Source organism: Nipponia nippon, unplaced genomic scaffold (genome assembly GCF_047370975.1).
Source record: "Nipponia nippon isolate SJK-2023a ecotype South Korea unplaced genomic scaffold, ASM4737097v1 scaffold_2, whole genome shotgun sequence".
NCBI classification, from domain to species: Eukaryota; Metazoa; Chordata; class Aves; order Pelecaniformes; family Threskiornithidae; genus Nipponia; species Nipponia nippon.
Genome location: NW_028262336.1, coordinates 108746640 through 108760363, shown reverse-complemented (window position 1 = coordinate 108760363; position 13724 = coordinate 108746640). Strand labels below are relative to the sequence as shown.

At 52.0% G+C, this 13724-nt stretch overlaps 1 protein-coding gene across 1 annotated transcript; it reads left to right on the top strand.

Moving 5' to 3' along the window:
- Positions 1–11266: 11266 nt before the first annotated feature.
- Positions 11267–12436, top strand: GSX1 (GS homeobox 1). The gene is made up of 2 exons (XM_087758326.1): positions 11267–11654; positions 12081–12436. Exons 1-2 carry the CDS (start codon positions 11267–11269, stop codon positions 12434–12436), a joined length of 744 nt encoding a protein of 247 aa, XP_087614452.1.
- The last annotated feature ends 1288 nt before the right edge of the window (positions 12437–13724 follow it).

Below are 13724 nucleotides of genomic sequence, written 5' to 3'. Positions count from 1 at the left end.
GCTGGCTGCCGGGCTGCTCCGCTCTGGGGACCCCAGGCTGGGACGGGGCCCCTCTGCTGCACAGTGACCATGATCAGCCCTGGGATGGTCCGCTGTGCTGTGCTCTGCCCTCCCCACGGGCCACAGCCAGAGCACCTTAAAGAAAACTCATGTTTCCAAAAATGGGACAGTCAGATCCTTCAGAAAAGTGTGTTTCTGCTGGGTGACCCATCGTGCCAGAGCAGCAAATAACCAACACACAGATACACACCTTCATGCAACAGCACGGCACAAGACAACCAAAGTCCTGCACTTGTGCCTCCTTATGGCAGTGCTTTCCTCTTCCTTCCTAACCCTTTTGTATTTCCTCTAAGAACCACATCTGTGCTCTGCTGAATCTACTGCTTAAATGACACAAGGTAAACCTGTCAGACACTTTCTCTCACTTTTAAAATTCAGTTTTGGTGAGCTTGGAAAAAGATGGTTAACCCAGCCACCCCGGGCTGTGCAGGAGCAGGTGTGATGGCCCTGGGGCAGGCACAACGCCTGGGAGCCCCAGGAGGCCATGTCCCAGGCCAGGGCAGTAACAGCAGGCAGCTGCAGCTGGATTCACCTGCAGGTCCTCTCCAGTCCTGACACAGCTGGGGAGCAGAGCCTAAGTCCCAAAGTCTGTGAGAAATGAGTCCTGCAGCTTTGCTGCCCTGGGAGAGACACGTATTTGTGCTCACCATCTGCCTCTGTATATGTGTGTGTGTATAAAAAATGATAAATGCTGTGAACTGTACCTAATGGGATACTGAACAGCTGTGCCTCATGGAAGTTCTGCTAACCCTCTATATTAAAGTAACTTTTCATTTTAAGTACCATAGTAAAGCCAAAAGGTATGTGCAAGTGAAATTATTAGTAATCAAGCCTAAAAATAACTGCCCCAAAATGTCTAAAATAAGGGAGAGCTCTAGGATTGCTTTCTCCCTGTGGAAGCACTCAGTGTTGCAAATGATTTGATTGTTATCTCTGCTGAGAGAGGCTGAGCTTCCCTAGGCCAAAAATAGCACTCTGAACAAAGCACAGATGGACCAGTCGATGAAAAAGTTGGTAGCCTAAAACAGATCAGCCCAGGCAAGTACCCTAGGCAAAGGAAAGAGAGAGCTCTGTGGCTTCATGAAGAGGATGATGGTAAGGCCAAGACTTTTGAGCTACCAAAATGACTGCTGTACTGGAGAGAGAAGCCCAGCAGTACCCAGGCTGGTCACAGCCTCCTCCAGAGTGCTGCTGCCTTTACTTAAGAGCAAGGTGCTTCCTATGCTGAGAGATGCTGCAGGATCTTGCCCAGAACAGCAAGGCAAATTTGGTTCATGAGCCTTCCTTGCCTTCCTTCGCTGCTTCAGCTCTAAAAAAGGACAATGTAGTTTTGAGGCCATTGGTGGTAAAGAAAACCACATCCCTTCTGAAGGGAGTAGGACCTTTCCTGACACGAGTTTGATTGTACTGCTGGAAAGGAAGAGATTCAAGGAAATGAAAGAGAGAGACTGCCCACAGGAAGAACGAGATGAAAACTCATGGCAGACACACTCCAGTCTATTTTTTCTTGCTGTAGGCCAGCTCATCTGTTAAAGGGGGTAAAACTGAAAACACAAGTAGGAGGTTTAGTGCCACTTTTCCTTGCTCTGCCTTTGGCAGTACTGAAGAGTCTTTGTGGGTACCTGCAAGGCTGCAGAGAGGGCTCTGCACTCCATGCCTCCCGCTGGCCCAGAGATGGCACGGGGAGAGGAGTCTATGTGATGACAATACTGCTGAGCATTTGCCAGGATGTTTAAGGTCCTTTATGTGACCCTGCTTTCTTTGTTTGGTCAAGCCAAGGCTGTGGCTATTTTAATGACAAAACAGCTGGAGAACATGCATTGGCCATGGTTTTGCCTTTCAAACATTGCCATAATAATAGCGCTCTGCCTCCAGAGAGTCCCCTGTCTTTTCCTTAAGCAACCTGGCCAGGATACTACTTACCAAAGAAGATCTCCTAGGTGCTGCTGTGTAGACATTAAGCATATCGATGAACACACCAAAAGCCAGCCTGGGTCTGGAGGGTTCTGGCACCCTCCCCACTTCCAGTCCCTTTCCAGCTGTTTTTAACCATGAAGCAAGTTATTTCAATATTTGATCTAAGCTTGGTCATGAAAAAAAGAACAAGTGGAAGTTTGGTTAAAATCTCTCAAGAAGGAAAAGGGATGGTTTGTGCAATTGCTGAGTTTTTTCAATTCGTGCTGAAGATTGGATCTAAGTATTTATTCATCTCTGAGCACAACTACTCTCCTCACATATGTAGAAATTTCTGAAATTTCTCTCCTCATCTTACTTGATTGCAACATTGATTTCGCTCCAGCCTGTTCTTTATGGCAAGATTAATTTATTATTTCATTTTATGTGTCTGTGATCAAGATAGCAGAGACTCCTAATCTGGGGCAGATTTTTTTTTTTCCCTAGCCCTGTGTCTGGGCAATGCAAAAAACGTGGAGAAGATACTATCAGTCCTGTTTGTCCTCCCTCCTAATTTGATCTTTTGGTGGGGATAATTGGAAGACTTCATTCATCTAAACTCAGACCTCTTCTCTCACACTTCTGCATGAAAAGCTATTAGAAGAATTGCTCCATTTACTGAGATAGTGATCTGGCTGAAGAGATGAAATGACAATGAGTGAAGATGGCGATGGAGAAAATGATAGACGCTCTGAAGAAGAGGAGGAAAAGTAAGGAGGAGAGCATCCAAAGAAGGAATGAAGTTGGACAAATGGAGGGAAAAGTTAGAAAATACAGAGTAAAGAGGAATGGCTGACTAAAATCTAATGAATCACTTCGGTCTCCCAGGACACATTTTTTAACACACAGGGTTCTAATTAGTTTCCATACTCTGGGACAGGAGTGGAGTTAAAGGGCTCTGACCTCACCTATACAAGCTGTCAAAGGTATCAGAAGAGCAATGGTTGAAGTGTAGCAGTCAAAAGTGGGAGAAGCCATGGAGTAGAGGGGCTCCACACAGCCTGCTCCTGGCTGCCACGCTGTGCAACCCCATGGCTTTTGGAGAGTCTGTGCTCCAAAAAGTAGCAGCCTCCACCCATAAGAAAAGGCAACAGCTGAGACAGAGCAGTACAGAGAGACAGGACGGGTGGGCTTTGCCTGGACACATGCGTCTGGGTTAGGTATTTAGGGATTCTTTGTAGTGCCAGACAGGCATTTCTGGTGGGATTTATTTCATTTTAAGGATTTCTGAAGTAAGTCAAATGAATCCCTCCCTGCAGGTACTTGTTTCTCCTCACTGACTACAAAGGGAGCCAAGGGTGACCAGCTCTTACTTAGACTCTCTCCTCTTAAAATAGCACATTCCCTATATGTCTGTAATAGGTACAGTGGAAGGTAACACACAGAAGCACTGCATGGAGAATTAAGTTTGACAAAGATTATTTCATTTCTTACAGGGGATAAAGAATATTTTGAATGGCTGCTGATCAGCATTTATACTGCCACAAATGTGTCCTTTCATAGGTAAGTATTTCACACAAACTGCAACAGTTGAAGTTCAACACAAATCTTCAGCAGACTCTTCTGGGTCTGGAATCTGTGGGATTCCAGAAGTCCATGATATCCAACTTATATTTTGGGGTATGCTGCCTTCTCATTGAACTTCACTGGCATGAGGCCCGTAACTTGGGATATTATCTTTCACAGAGCTCTCAGAGCACACAGCTTTGGGTTATTTTCACAAAACATAAGACAGCTCTGCTTAGAATCATGTGATGCACAGTATCTCTGAAGCACGATGGAGGCACCCACCTTAGCCCATGGTGGGAGGGACTGGGGCATTAGACTAAAGCCAAGAAGTGAGCTCCTTCAAAAGAAACTTTGAGTGTCCTTGCTTGTGCACATCCCCAGCAGTAGCTCAGCTGTCATTCTGCACACCAGCTACACAGGGCCACAGGAGGGGAGAATCTTTGTCACCACTCTCCAAATGTGGAAGATGGAGATCTAACAGCAAAAGGGCATGAAACACAAGTCAGATTTGTGAAGTTCACATTTCAAGTAGGAGATTTCCCAGGTCTGTTACTAGCCCAGGACAGACTATAACAACTACAAATCCAAACTTTGTATGTGCTGGGTCATTATACTCACAAAAACAGGGCAGTGTAAGAATGACATTTGCAGGCTTTACTTGCCTTTGAAATACACAAAAAATGCAGTGCCATCACATACATTTGTCATTTACTGACTTGGATATCCATGTTGATGTTTTTATTAACTAATGTTTGTTTTGTGTCTCTAAAAAATGTTCTGTTGTGTACTGGAAGATTTCCATGCAAATATAAGGAGGTCAACAAATGACTGTGTTCAGCTTCCAGGAAATTATTTCTATAAAATTGCTACAACATGGTGGTGTATGGCTGTACGCTCCCATTCTGTACGCTTAATGTATCGATAGATCTATTTAATAATATAATATACAAGTTCATATCCAGATATCCAGACACAAACACATGTAACCTAATACATTCTGAATACTCTATTGTATTCAAAAGTTTTTTTAAGTCTTCAAAATGTAATAAAAAGAAGAAAAATTTTTGTCAGTTCAGAGCATTCCTCTTCTCAGTCTACCACCAGGACTGGCAAGTTAAAGAAATTAACTTGGTGAGGTCTGCTTTACACAAGCTGAATAAACATCTAAGATAATCATTTCACATTCACGTGTGATAAACACTTGAGGAACACGCACTCGCCAACATCAAAGAAGGAACTAAGCTACACAGTTCTCATCTGCAACTTGCAGGCTCTGTCTCTGCGCCACCAGCAATGGCCAGGAAACCTTGCCGCAGGCAAGCAAGCCTCCGTCTTTTCTCACAACCCTTGCCACTCACCGCGCACAACCTACCAGCCATTGATCCAAAGCAAAACACCCTGCCCCATTTTCCGCACTCCTCCTTTGGCAACACTCATGGTGTGGTTCTGCATATGGCTGTATAACAGCATTGCAAAACCATCTAGGAAATGTCTTCTGTGTGTTGGGGAACTCTGTCTGGGAAGTTTAAGTCCTGATAGTCTTCCAAGCAGAGTTTGATCTTGAGTACCTTTATTGACTCCAATGTCTTCAGCTCTACGATATTCTTTTTTAAATAACGTGGAAATTCTGCTTTTTCCTATTAGCTTCTTGTACAACCTGACTTAGAAGAAGTTGAAGAAATATCTTTAAGAGTGACTATAATATACCTCTAATAGACCTTTATTTGTCTCTCTTCCATCACAGAATGCACTAACTAGATGTCTCATTCAGCAATAACCGCAATCACTGCAGAACCCTCCAAATCTACCAGGCAGGGGATGAGAAGCCAACACCGAAACCAGTGTATCCATAATCCTGAGTACACATGCTACAGATCAATATGGTTTGTTGAATACTCACCACATGGATGTGATTAAAACCTGCGAAGAATTTCATCAGGCTACGGAAAACTGTTCAAATGCTTTACAGTAAGAACAGTACAATATAGTCTCTTACCATATGAGATGACAGAATTTCCCCTTGGATGTTCTCAATGAGCAGACTGACGACCTCAAAAACTTTCAGTTTGTAAAGGACTCAACATAAAGGTGAGAAATTTGGAGAAAGGAGAAGATGACAATCAGAAATGGCTGGGAAACAGGGTGGATTCTGAGGTTGAAGGACCATAATGATTTAATAATTTAACCAGATTTGCAGAACTCACATCCAGCTCCTTTTTGGAATTCCTTGTCTTCATTACTCTCAAGGACTTCTCCATCCTGTGTGTCCCTTTGTCTTACAAGGTGTTGTGGTTTAACCCCAGTTGGCAACTAAGCATCAGACAGCCGCTTGCCCACCCTCCCCCCACCCACCTCCCGGTGGGATGGGAGAGACAATCAGAAAAAAAAAAAAAAAACAAAACCCATGGGCTGAGATAAAGACAGTTTAATAAGACAGCAGGGGAAGATGAAATAATAATAAAAATAATAATGATAAAAGAATATACAAAACAAGTGATGCACAATGCAGTTGCTCACCACCTGCTGACCGATGCTCAGCCCATCCCAGCGATCACTGCCCCCCAGCCAACTCCCCCCAGTTTATATACTGGGCATGACGGCATATGGTATGGAATAGCCCTGGGGCCAGTCTGGGTCAGCTGTCCTGGCTGTGCCCCCTCCCAGCTTCTTGTGCACCGGGCAGAGCATGGGAAGCTGAGAAGTCCTCGACCAGTGTAAGCACTACTGAGCAACAACTAAAGCATCAGTGTGTTATCTACATTATTCTCATCCTAAATCCAAAACACAGCACTGTACCAGCTACTGGGAAGAAAATTAACTCTATCCCAGCCAAAACCAGGACACAAGATCACCAGCAATTTGAAATGTGGTCTCTCTATAAAAGTAAAAGTCTATTTTAAATTGTGTGAGTATTTTACATGTTCCTACTTCTTCTGTTACTTTTTCACCATTTCTGTCCAACTACTTCTTTGACACCTCCTCCTGCATGAAAAGTCAAATCATGGAGGGGAAACAGAGCAGAAAACTGTCTTTTTGGAAGGTGATTACAGGATTCACTTATAGACCCACACTGTTAGCAAGAAATGAGCCTGAAGAAAAGCTAAATGGCAAATCTCTACCCTAGATATCTGCTGTTGAAAGTGATCAAAGGAAAAAAATACAGGTCAAGCAAAATACAAACAAGCAGCTTTGATTTGGTTCTCCTGTGGCACAGGTTTTACTGGTATAGATTAATTATTGCCTTGATAGCTTGTGACGGAAACTAGATGAAACTGGATGAACCTTGATGGAACTGTAGGAGGGCTGCATGGTGAAGGCTGTTGCTGGCAGGCTACCCAATTTATACAATGATAAATTTGGAAGTAATTGATAGATAAGAAAAGAGCTGAAGGAAGACATAGGGCAACTTCATGACAAAGAAAGCTGTGGTTTTGCCTTTATTTTGGAATTAAACACAAACATATAAGCTATGTTTCTGGAAGCCCTTGCATTATGGATCGCTGGAGGCCAGGAGTAAACCAGGGAAGGATCACCCTACACTTGTCCCTTTTCCGTAGACTTTCTCAGATTTCCACTACAGCCACTACTGCAGAGAAATTATGGCTGTAGATGGGCTTCTGGGCTGATGTGATGTGGCCTATGTTTACACTGGGTTTTATTTCTGCTTCTCTGACTGTACTCACAGACAGTGCAAAGTAGATCACTGAGCAAATGATCAAAAGTGATTTTTTTTCCTGTAGATACTCAATACCTGTGTTGTTCTCACTGTCTCACTGACTGCTTCTCTTCCCTGAACCCTGACTTTGAGGGTGCCAAACACTTTCAGCATTTGACCAAAGTCAGTGCACAAAATAAATACTGCAGTTTTCAGATGCTGAGCTTCACATAAACATAGAGTGACAGGAGCACTCCACAAGCATCACCTTCTGCTGGTCCCACATAGGTACCAGCCCTCATCACTTCACCTTGGTGGTCCATCAGCAGAATGGAGCTTGCTCGACCTCTCCTCTGAGATGCTGTGGAAATAAACACTGCAAAACCAGCTGATCACGCAGGCACTGTTGTGTCAGAATGCAAGTCCATGAGGAAGCATTCTTTCTGTACAGAGTACAATTTGAGCCAGGAGCCAAAAATAACATGTTTTGGATATCTCTTCATGCAGTTAGTCCTGTTCAATGAAGCAAGAGGCCAACCAGGAAAGTACAGCAGCCACAAAAATCAATTTTGCTGATAAAGCAGTGATTTTTTTAAAAATATATTTCTGGTTACTCAAGGAAACACAGATTCATTCTGTGGACAAGCTAGTTAAAGGGCTGCACAGGTACCTTACGGGCTTGCTCTTGGATGTGTTTATGCAATGTAAAAAGACATATTCTTTGGACAATCCACCACACGGTGCGTGGCTTGTGGTTCAGTATTGGCTTTGGCTTACATTTTGTTATTTGCCATTAGAAAATAATTTCTTGGGCTAGGCTGGTGAATATTACGGTCCCTCACAAATCATGAGCCCTTCTCGGCCACCGTGGACATGGTCTCCTTGCAAGTAGTGATTCCATCCCACCCCAGCAGGATCCCACCCTCACCTCCCCCCACCCCTGAGCTAATGCACCCCTCCATGCTCTCCTCAGGGAGCGATGGTGGGTGTCACCTCCCACCCCCAGATATTAATGGCAGCTGCCCCGAAGAGCGAGGGCCTCGTCACCAAAGGCAGTGGCTGGTCCCTCAAAACGATGAGGGATCCCTTTCCAGGCAATGTCCGTACAGCTGTCCCCAGGCAGAGGCAGTGTGGCACCTTCTCCCCTCGCAGGGCCATAGGCCCCACAGCTCCCAAGGGGGAAGACTCGCCTCAGCCAGTGCTAAGTGCTTTTGCTCTCTGTCTCCTTCATCCCCCGCGATGGCACCTGGCCCTCCCTTCATCGAGGGTCCCCCCAGCCGACGCGCACCCTAATGCCTCCCTCTTCTCATCCTCCGTCCCCGGGTTTGTGAGAGCGAGTGCAGGGCGCGGGGGCAGCATTTACCACCCGGCATTTCTCTCCCTCCGGAGCCCAAGCGCCGGCACTGCCCGGTGGCACCGGGGGCCGTCTCCCGGCACCACCCGCCCCCCCCCGCGGGGCCAGGGCTGCCCGGCGGCGTGCGGCTGCGCAGGCACAGGCAGGTCCGGGGGGGGCACCCCGCAGCCCCGGGAAAGGGGGTCCCCCCCGGCCCCCCGCGTCCCCCCGAGCCGCCTGCAGCGCGTACCCCGGCGGCGGCAGTCTTTCCCCCGCTCCCGGTGCCGTTTTCGTTTAGCGGCGATCGCTTGAGATGGCAAACATAGCAGGAGAATTTCCCCTCAAAAAAAAAAAAAAAAAAATGGGGGGGGGGAGCGAAAAAGACAGGGGAGGCTGGTTTAAAGCGCTGGGATTAAAGGTCTGTGCTAGTTTCAAGCGCTCATAAAACGGCCTGAAGGATGCTATTTTGCTGCAGTCTGGGTTATTTCAGCCCACAGTTGCACAACAAACCATTTAAACATTTCAACACAAAACAGATTCCATTGTTGGGCTGCACATTAAAAAGTGTTATTCGCTTTGAAGTTTTTGTCTAATGGCTCTAAACTGAAAGAAAATGTTTTCCTATTACTTAATTCAATCATAGCGAAGAGGCTTGGTAAAAAGCCCACGGATTTTGCCCAAAGTGTGACAGAGTTCTCTTTGTGTTTGCTTATCCTCTGCTGTCACACACTTTAATTCGCCTCTCTTTATCTGGCATTCAAAACTTTCTTCAATGACATTCAATAAGGTCCAGCGGCTGGAAAAAAAAACTGGTTATTTTTTTGGATATTCTTTCCCAGTAGCTTTGGGCTTGGTGTGCATTCAGGAGCTGTTAACCCTTTGCCTCCCTGCGGCTCGGAGCCCTGGGGTTCAGCCCCTGGGCAGCAGGAGTCCCTCGGGCTGAGGCTGAATCCACCCGCCTCGGTGGCTGCCCACTTCCCAGCGGGGAGAGGTGCCCCTTCCCGGGCTCCGGCTCCGGGGGAAAAGGCTTTAAATTACCAGTTCCTTAAAAACAAAACAAAACAAAACAAAAAAATCCAAACCCCATTAACGCTTTCAGGGGAAGGACACTTGGACATCCTTTATAATCAGTGCGGGACTGAGTTTTTACTAGCATTCGTTTTTGTTCGTTCTGTATTTTTCACCATTTATTTGTGTACATCCGTACATTTCTAGGCTCGGGCATCAACAGTATCTCGGCAAAACTCCCATAGATTTCAGTGAGAAATGCGACTGCAGGCAAGAACAGCCTCTGTACCGGCCAGAGACACGGGGTTACACTGCTTCCAAGGCTTTTCCTTCTTTTCTTTTAAAAAGGTCCATTTGTTTTTGAGGCGGGCAGGTTACCGTAGGGAGAAATTTCCCCACATTTTGACGGGAGTCGGCGGGCGCGTTTGTCTTTTTTTCCCGTGTGTTGAACGGGAAGATCGGGGGGAAAAAATGTATCCCGGTGAATATTGGTTTTTTTCCTATTTGTCAGCATTCCTTATTCACCTGCAAAGCCAACGAGCTGCAGGGAGCCCAGCGGCGAGGGCTCCTGCGCGGTCGCGGTGCCGCTGCGCGGGGAAGCGCCGCTGCGCCTTAGCTCAGACGAAAGCGCAGAAATCAGCTTGAGACCCCGCTGGAAGTTTTGCAGATGCCTGTGCTAAGAAATCCAGACACCGCTGGTGTGTTTAACGCTGATTCCCATCGTACGGGAGAAATAAGCCGTTTCCCTGCCGGTCCCCGCAGCCCCCGGGACTCCCCGGCGCAGTTGTGCGGGGCCGGCGCGGGGCGGGTGCGGGGCCGGGGCCGGTGCGCGGCGGCGGGATGGCGGGTGTCACCGCTCAAACCGGGCAGAGGGACCGGGTGTAACGAGGTGCGGAGTGCGCCGGGAGCCTCTTCTCCCTCCGCTTAGGCGCTCGCCGTGGGTGCCGCCGACACGGCGCGGTGTCTGCCTGTCGGGGTTTCTGTACCCGCACCGGCGCACCCGCGCTGCTTGTGGCGCTCCGTGGCCGTTATCCGTGCCCAGGCGCTCACGCCCACGCGGGGGCCGGGCGGACGTCCCCGCCAGTGGAGCACCGGCCGGCACATCCCGGTGGCCAGGGGTCTCGCCCGACGGCGGCGACAGCGACAAGCGGCAGGTCCCGGCACCGGGCTGGGAACAAAGACGCGGGGCTGGGGACGGCGGCGGGCGCGGGGACAGGGACGGAGCAGCCCGGCGGCGAGGGGAGAGAGAGGGGAGGCCGGCGGGGCTGGGGGGCCGACCTGGTGCCACAGGTGGGAAAGGCGGCGGGGGGCTGGCAGGGGAAGCTGGCGCCGGCGGAGACCGCGGCTGCAGCCGGCAAAATAAACAAGGGGGAGCGGGCTGAAAGCTGGGCTGAAAGCGAAGGAGAGCGATAAAGAGAAAGAAAAGAATATTAAATCGCGAGAGAATGAGAAAATAACCCCGCCAAAGGGAGAGGAGGGGAGAGGCCGCCTGCTACGGCGTGGGTGGGGTCGACAAGAATAGAGTACATTATGCAGTTCATTTAGTTAACAAGGGAAATAATGAGGGAGCGTGCGGCGTGAATGCCAAGAGAAGAGGCACAGAAAGCCTATTGAGCGCCCCGGCGCCGCCATCACATGGCGCGGGCGCTATTTAAAGCGGGCGGGCGGGCGCCGTTCAGCACCACTCGGGCTGGCCAGCGGCGCTGCGCGGCTGCTGCGCGGGCGCTGCGCGGGCGCTGCGCGGGGCCATGCCGCGCTCCTTCCTGGTGGACTCGCTGGTGCTGCGGGAGGCGGGCGAGAAGAAGGGCGAGGGCAGCCCGCCGCCGCCGCTCTTCCCCTACGCCGTGCACCCCTCGCACCCGCTGCCCGGGCTGCCGGCCGGCGCCTGCCACGCCGGCAAGGCCGGGCTGCTCTGCGTCTGCCCGCTCTGTGTCACCGCCTCCCAGCTGCACCCGCCGCCGCCCGCCATCCCCCTCATCAAGGCCTCCTTCCCCCCCTTCGGCTCCCAGTACTGCCACTCGCCCCTGGCCCGCCAGCAGCACTCCGTCTCCGCCGTCAGCGTCGGGCACGCACCGGCGCTCTACCAGGGCGCCTACCCGCTGCCCGACCCCCGGCAGTTCCACTGCATCTCCGTGGGTAAGAGGGGCACGCGTGGGGGGGGGGGGGCCGGGAGGCGCACGCCTGCATGCTAGCGGTGCGGGGAGGTGATGGGGATCCCGGGACGGGGGGGCGGGAGGGGGCAGGACCCTGCTCACGGGGCGGGGGGTCCCTGCCCTGCGCCCGCAGGCCGCACCGGGCGTCCCGGCACCTCTCGCTGCCCGTGCCCCGAAGGAGGCGCAGGGGAAGCCCCGCTGCTGCTGCCCGCCGAGCCTCCGACCCAAGCAGTGGGAACGGGGGGGAGGCAGCCCCGGCACCCCGTGAGCTCGGGCTGCAGCCCGGCAGCCGCTTGCCGGGCCGCCGGCTCCCGGGGCGGGAGGGTTGCGGCGGGGGGGGCGCAGCGGGGCCCGGCGGGTGCGGGGGCTGCGGGCCCGGCTGGCCCTGACGGTGCGCTCCGCTCCGCAGACAGCACGTCCAGCCAGCTGCCCAGCAGCAAGCGGATGCGCACCGCCTTCACCAGCACGCAGCTCCTGGAGCTGGAGAGGGAGTTCGCCTCCAACATGTACCTCTCCCGGCTGCGGCGAATCGAGATCGCCACCTACCTGAACCTCTCCGAGAAGCAGGTGAAGATCTGGTTCCAGAACCGACGGGTCAAGCACAAGAAAGAAGGCAAAAGCAGCTCCCACCGGGGAGGGGGGGGCGGCCACAGCTGCAAATGCTCGTCCCTTTCCACCACCAAGTGCTCGGAAGACGACGAGGACTTGCGCATGTCTCCGTCCTCCTCGGGGAAGGACGACAGAGGCCTCGCAGTCACCCCCTAGCCCTCCGACGCCCACCCCGGCTCCCCAGGAACTGTGGCGAGAGCAGGAGGGGGAGTCCTGCCTGCTCCGGTGCTGACATGCAGCCGAAGGATTTTATACCGTTTTGTATAATCTGTGTAATTTACGAAGGACTTTCTCGCCTTTCTAGACCCCCGGCCCATGGGGGCGGGTGTCCCTGCGCCCAGTTGTAAATAAACTGCTCCCTAGGACCCCAGGCGTCCCCCAGTAGTGCTGTCTCACTTGTCTCCCCGCAGGCACAGCCCCGGGCCCGGGAGCCTCACCGCAGACCCCCCCCGCGCACCGGGACGGGCGCGGATACTGCGCGGCGGCGGGCGGTGCGGGCCGCCCGCAGGGATGCTGCTGTCGCGGGGCTCCCTCCGGTAACTCGGGGGTGCCCGAAAGCCGGCGGACGGGGAGGGTCGGGGGCTGTTTGGGTTATTATCTTTTTCTTTTCTTTTTTTTTTTTTTTTTCTTTCCAAAATTGTTCTCGGTTTTGGTTTGACTTCGTCGCTGCCGGGCGCTCCGCTGTGGTTGTACCGTTCCGTCCCCTCCCTCTCCCCGGGAGATATTTATTTATTTATTTATGTGCAGAGAAACGACGATGGCGATGATAATAATGATGATGATAACAATAAAAGCTCGTTGGTGGTTTATTTCCCTCCTCTCACGTAGAAAGCAGCCGCTCGGGGTCCGCGGGCGTGCTCCGGGAACATCGTCGCTCTCCGTCCCTCTCCGCCGTAGCCCGGCACCGGGACTCGCCCGCCCCGGCGGAGGCGGCTGGCGGGGACTCCCCCTTCCTCCGCGCCGCGCTGAAGGTACGGGGTGCGGGGGACCCCTGCCCCCTGTCCCGGGGGCTCGCTCGGTCCTCCCCGCGACGCCGAAGGTCGGGATGGAGTCCGGCTCGGCTGAACACCTTTCCCTTCCCATTCGCAAGTCTGCGGGAGAGACATACACCATATGCATGCACCTATACGTACGGCTATAGGTGAATACAGATAGCCGACTGGCGGCTGGGGTCGGCTCCTCTCTCCAGGTGCCCGCCGCCGCTACCCGGGAAGGACGGACCCGGCCTCCCGCTAACCCGCCGGGGCCGGGGCCGGGACCGAGGCCGGTGCTGGCCCTGCTGGGGCTGCCGCCTGCACCGCCGCCGGGCTCCGGCAGCCCCGCTCCGGCCTCGCAGCCTCCCGGCAGCGCTTTGCCGTCGGGGAAGCGGAGCGCCCGTTTTTACGCGCGGCTTCTCGGTGGAGAGCCCCGGCGGAAAAGCAGCCTGCCGCTCCTGCAGCCCCCG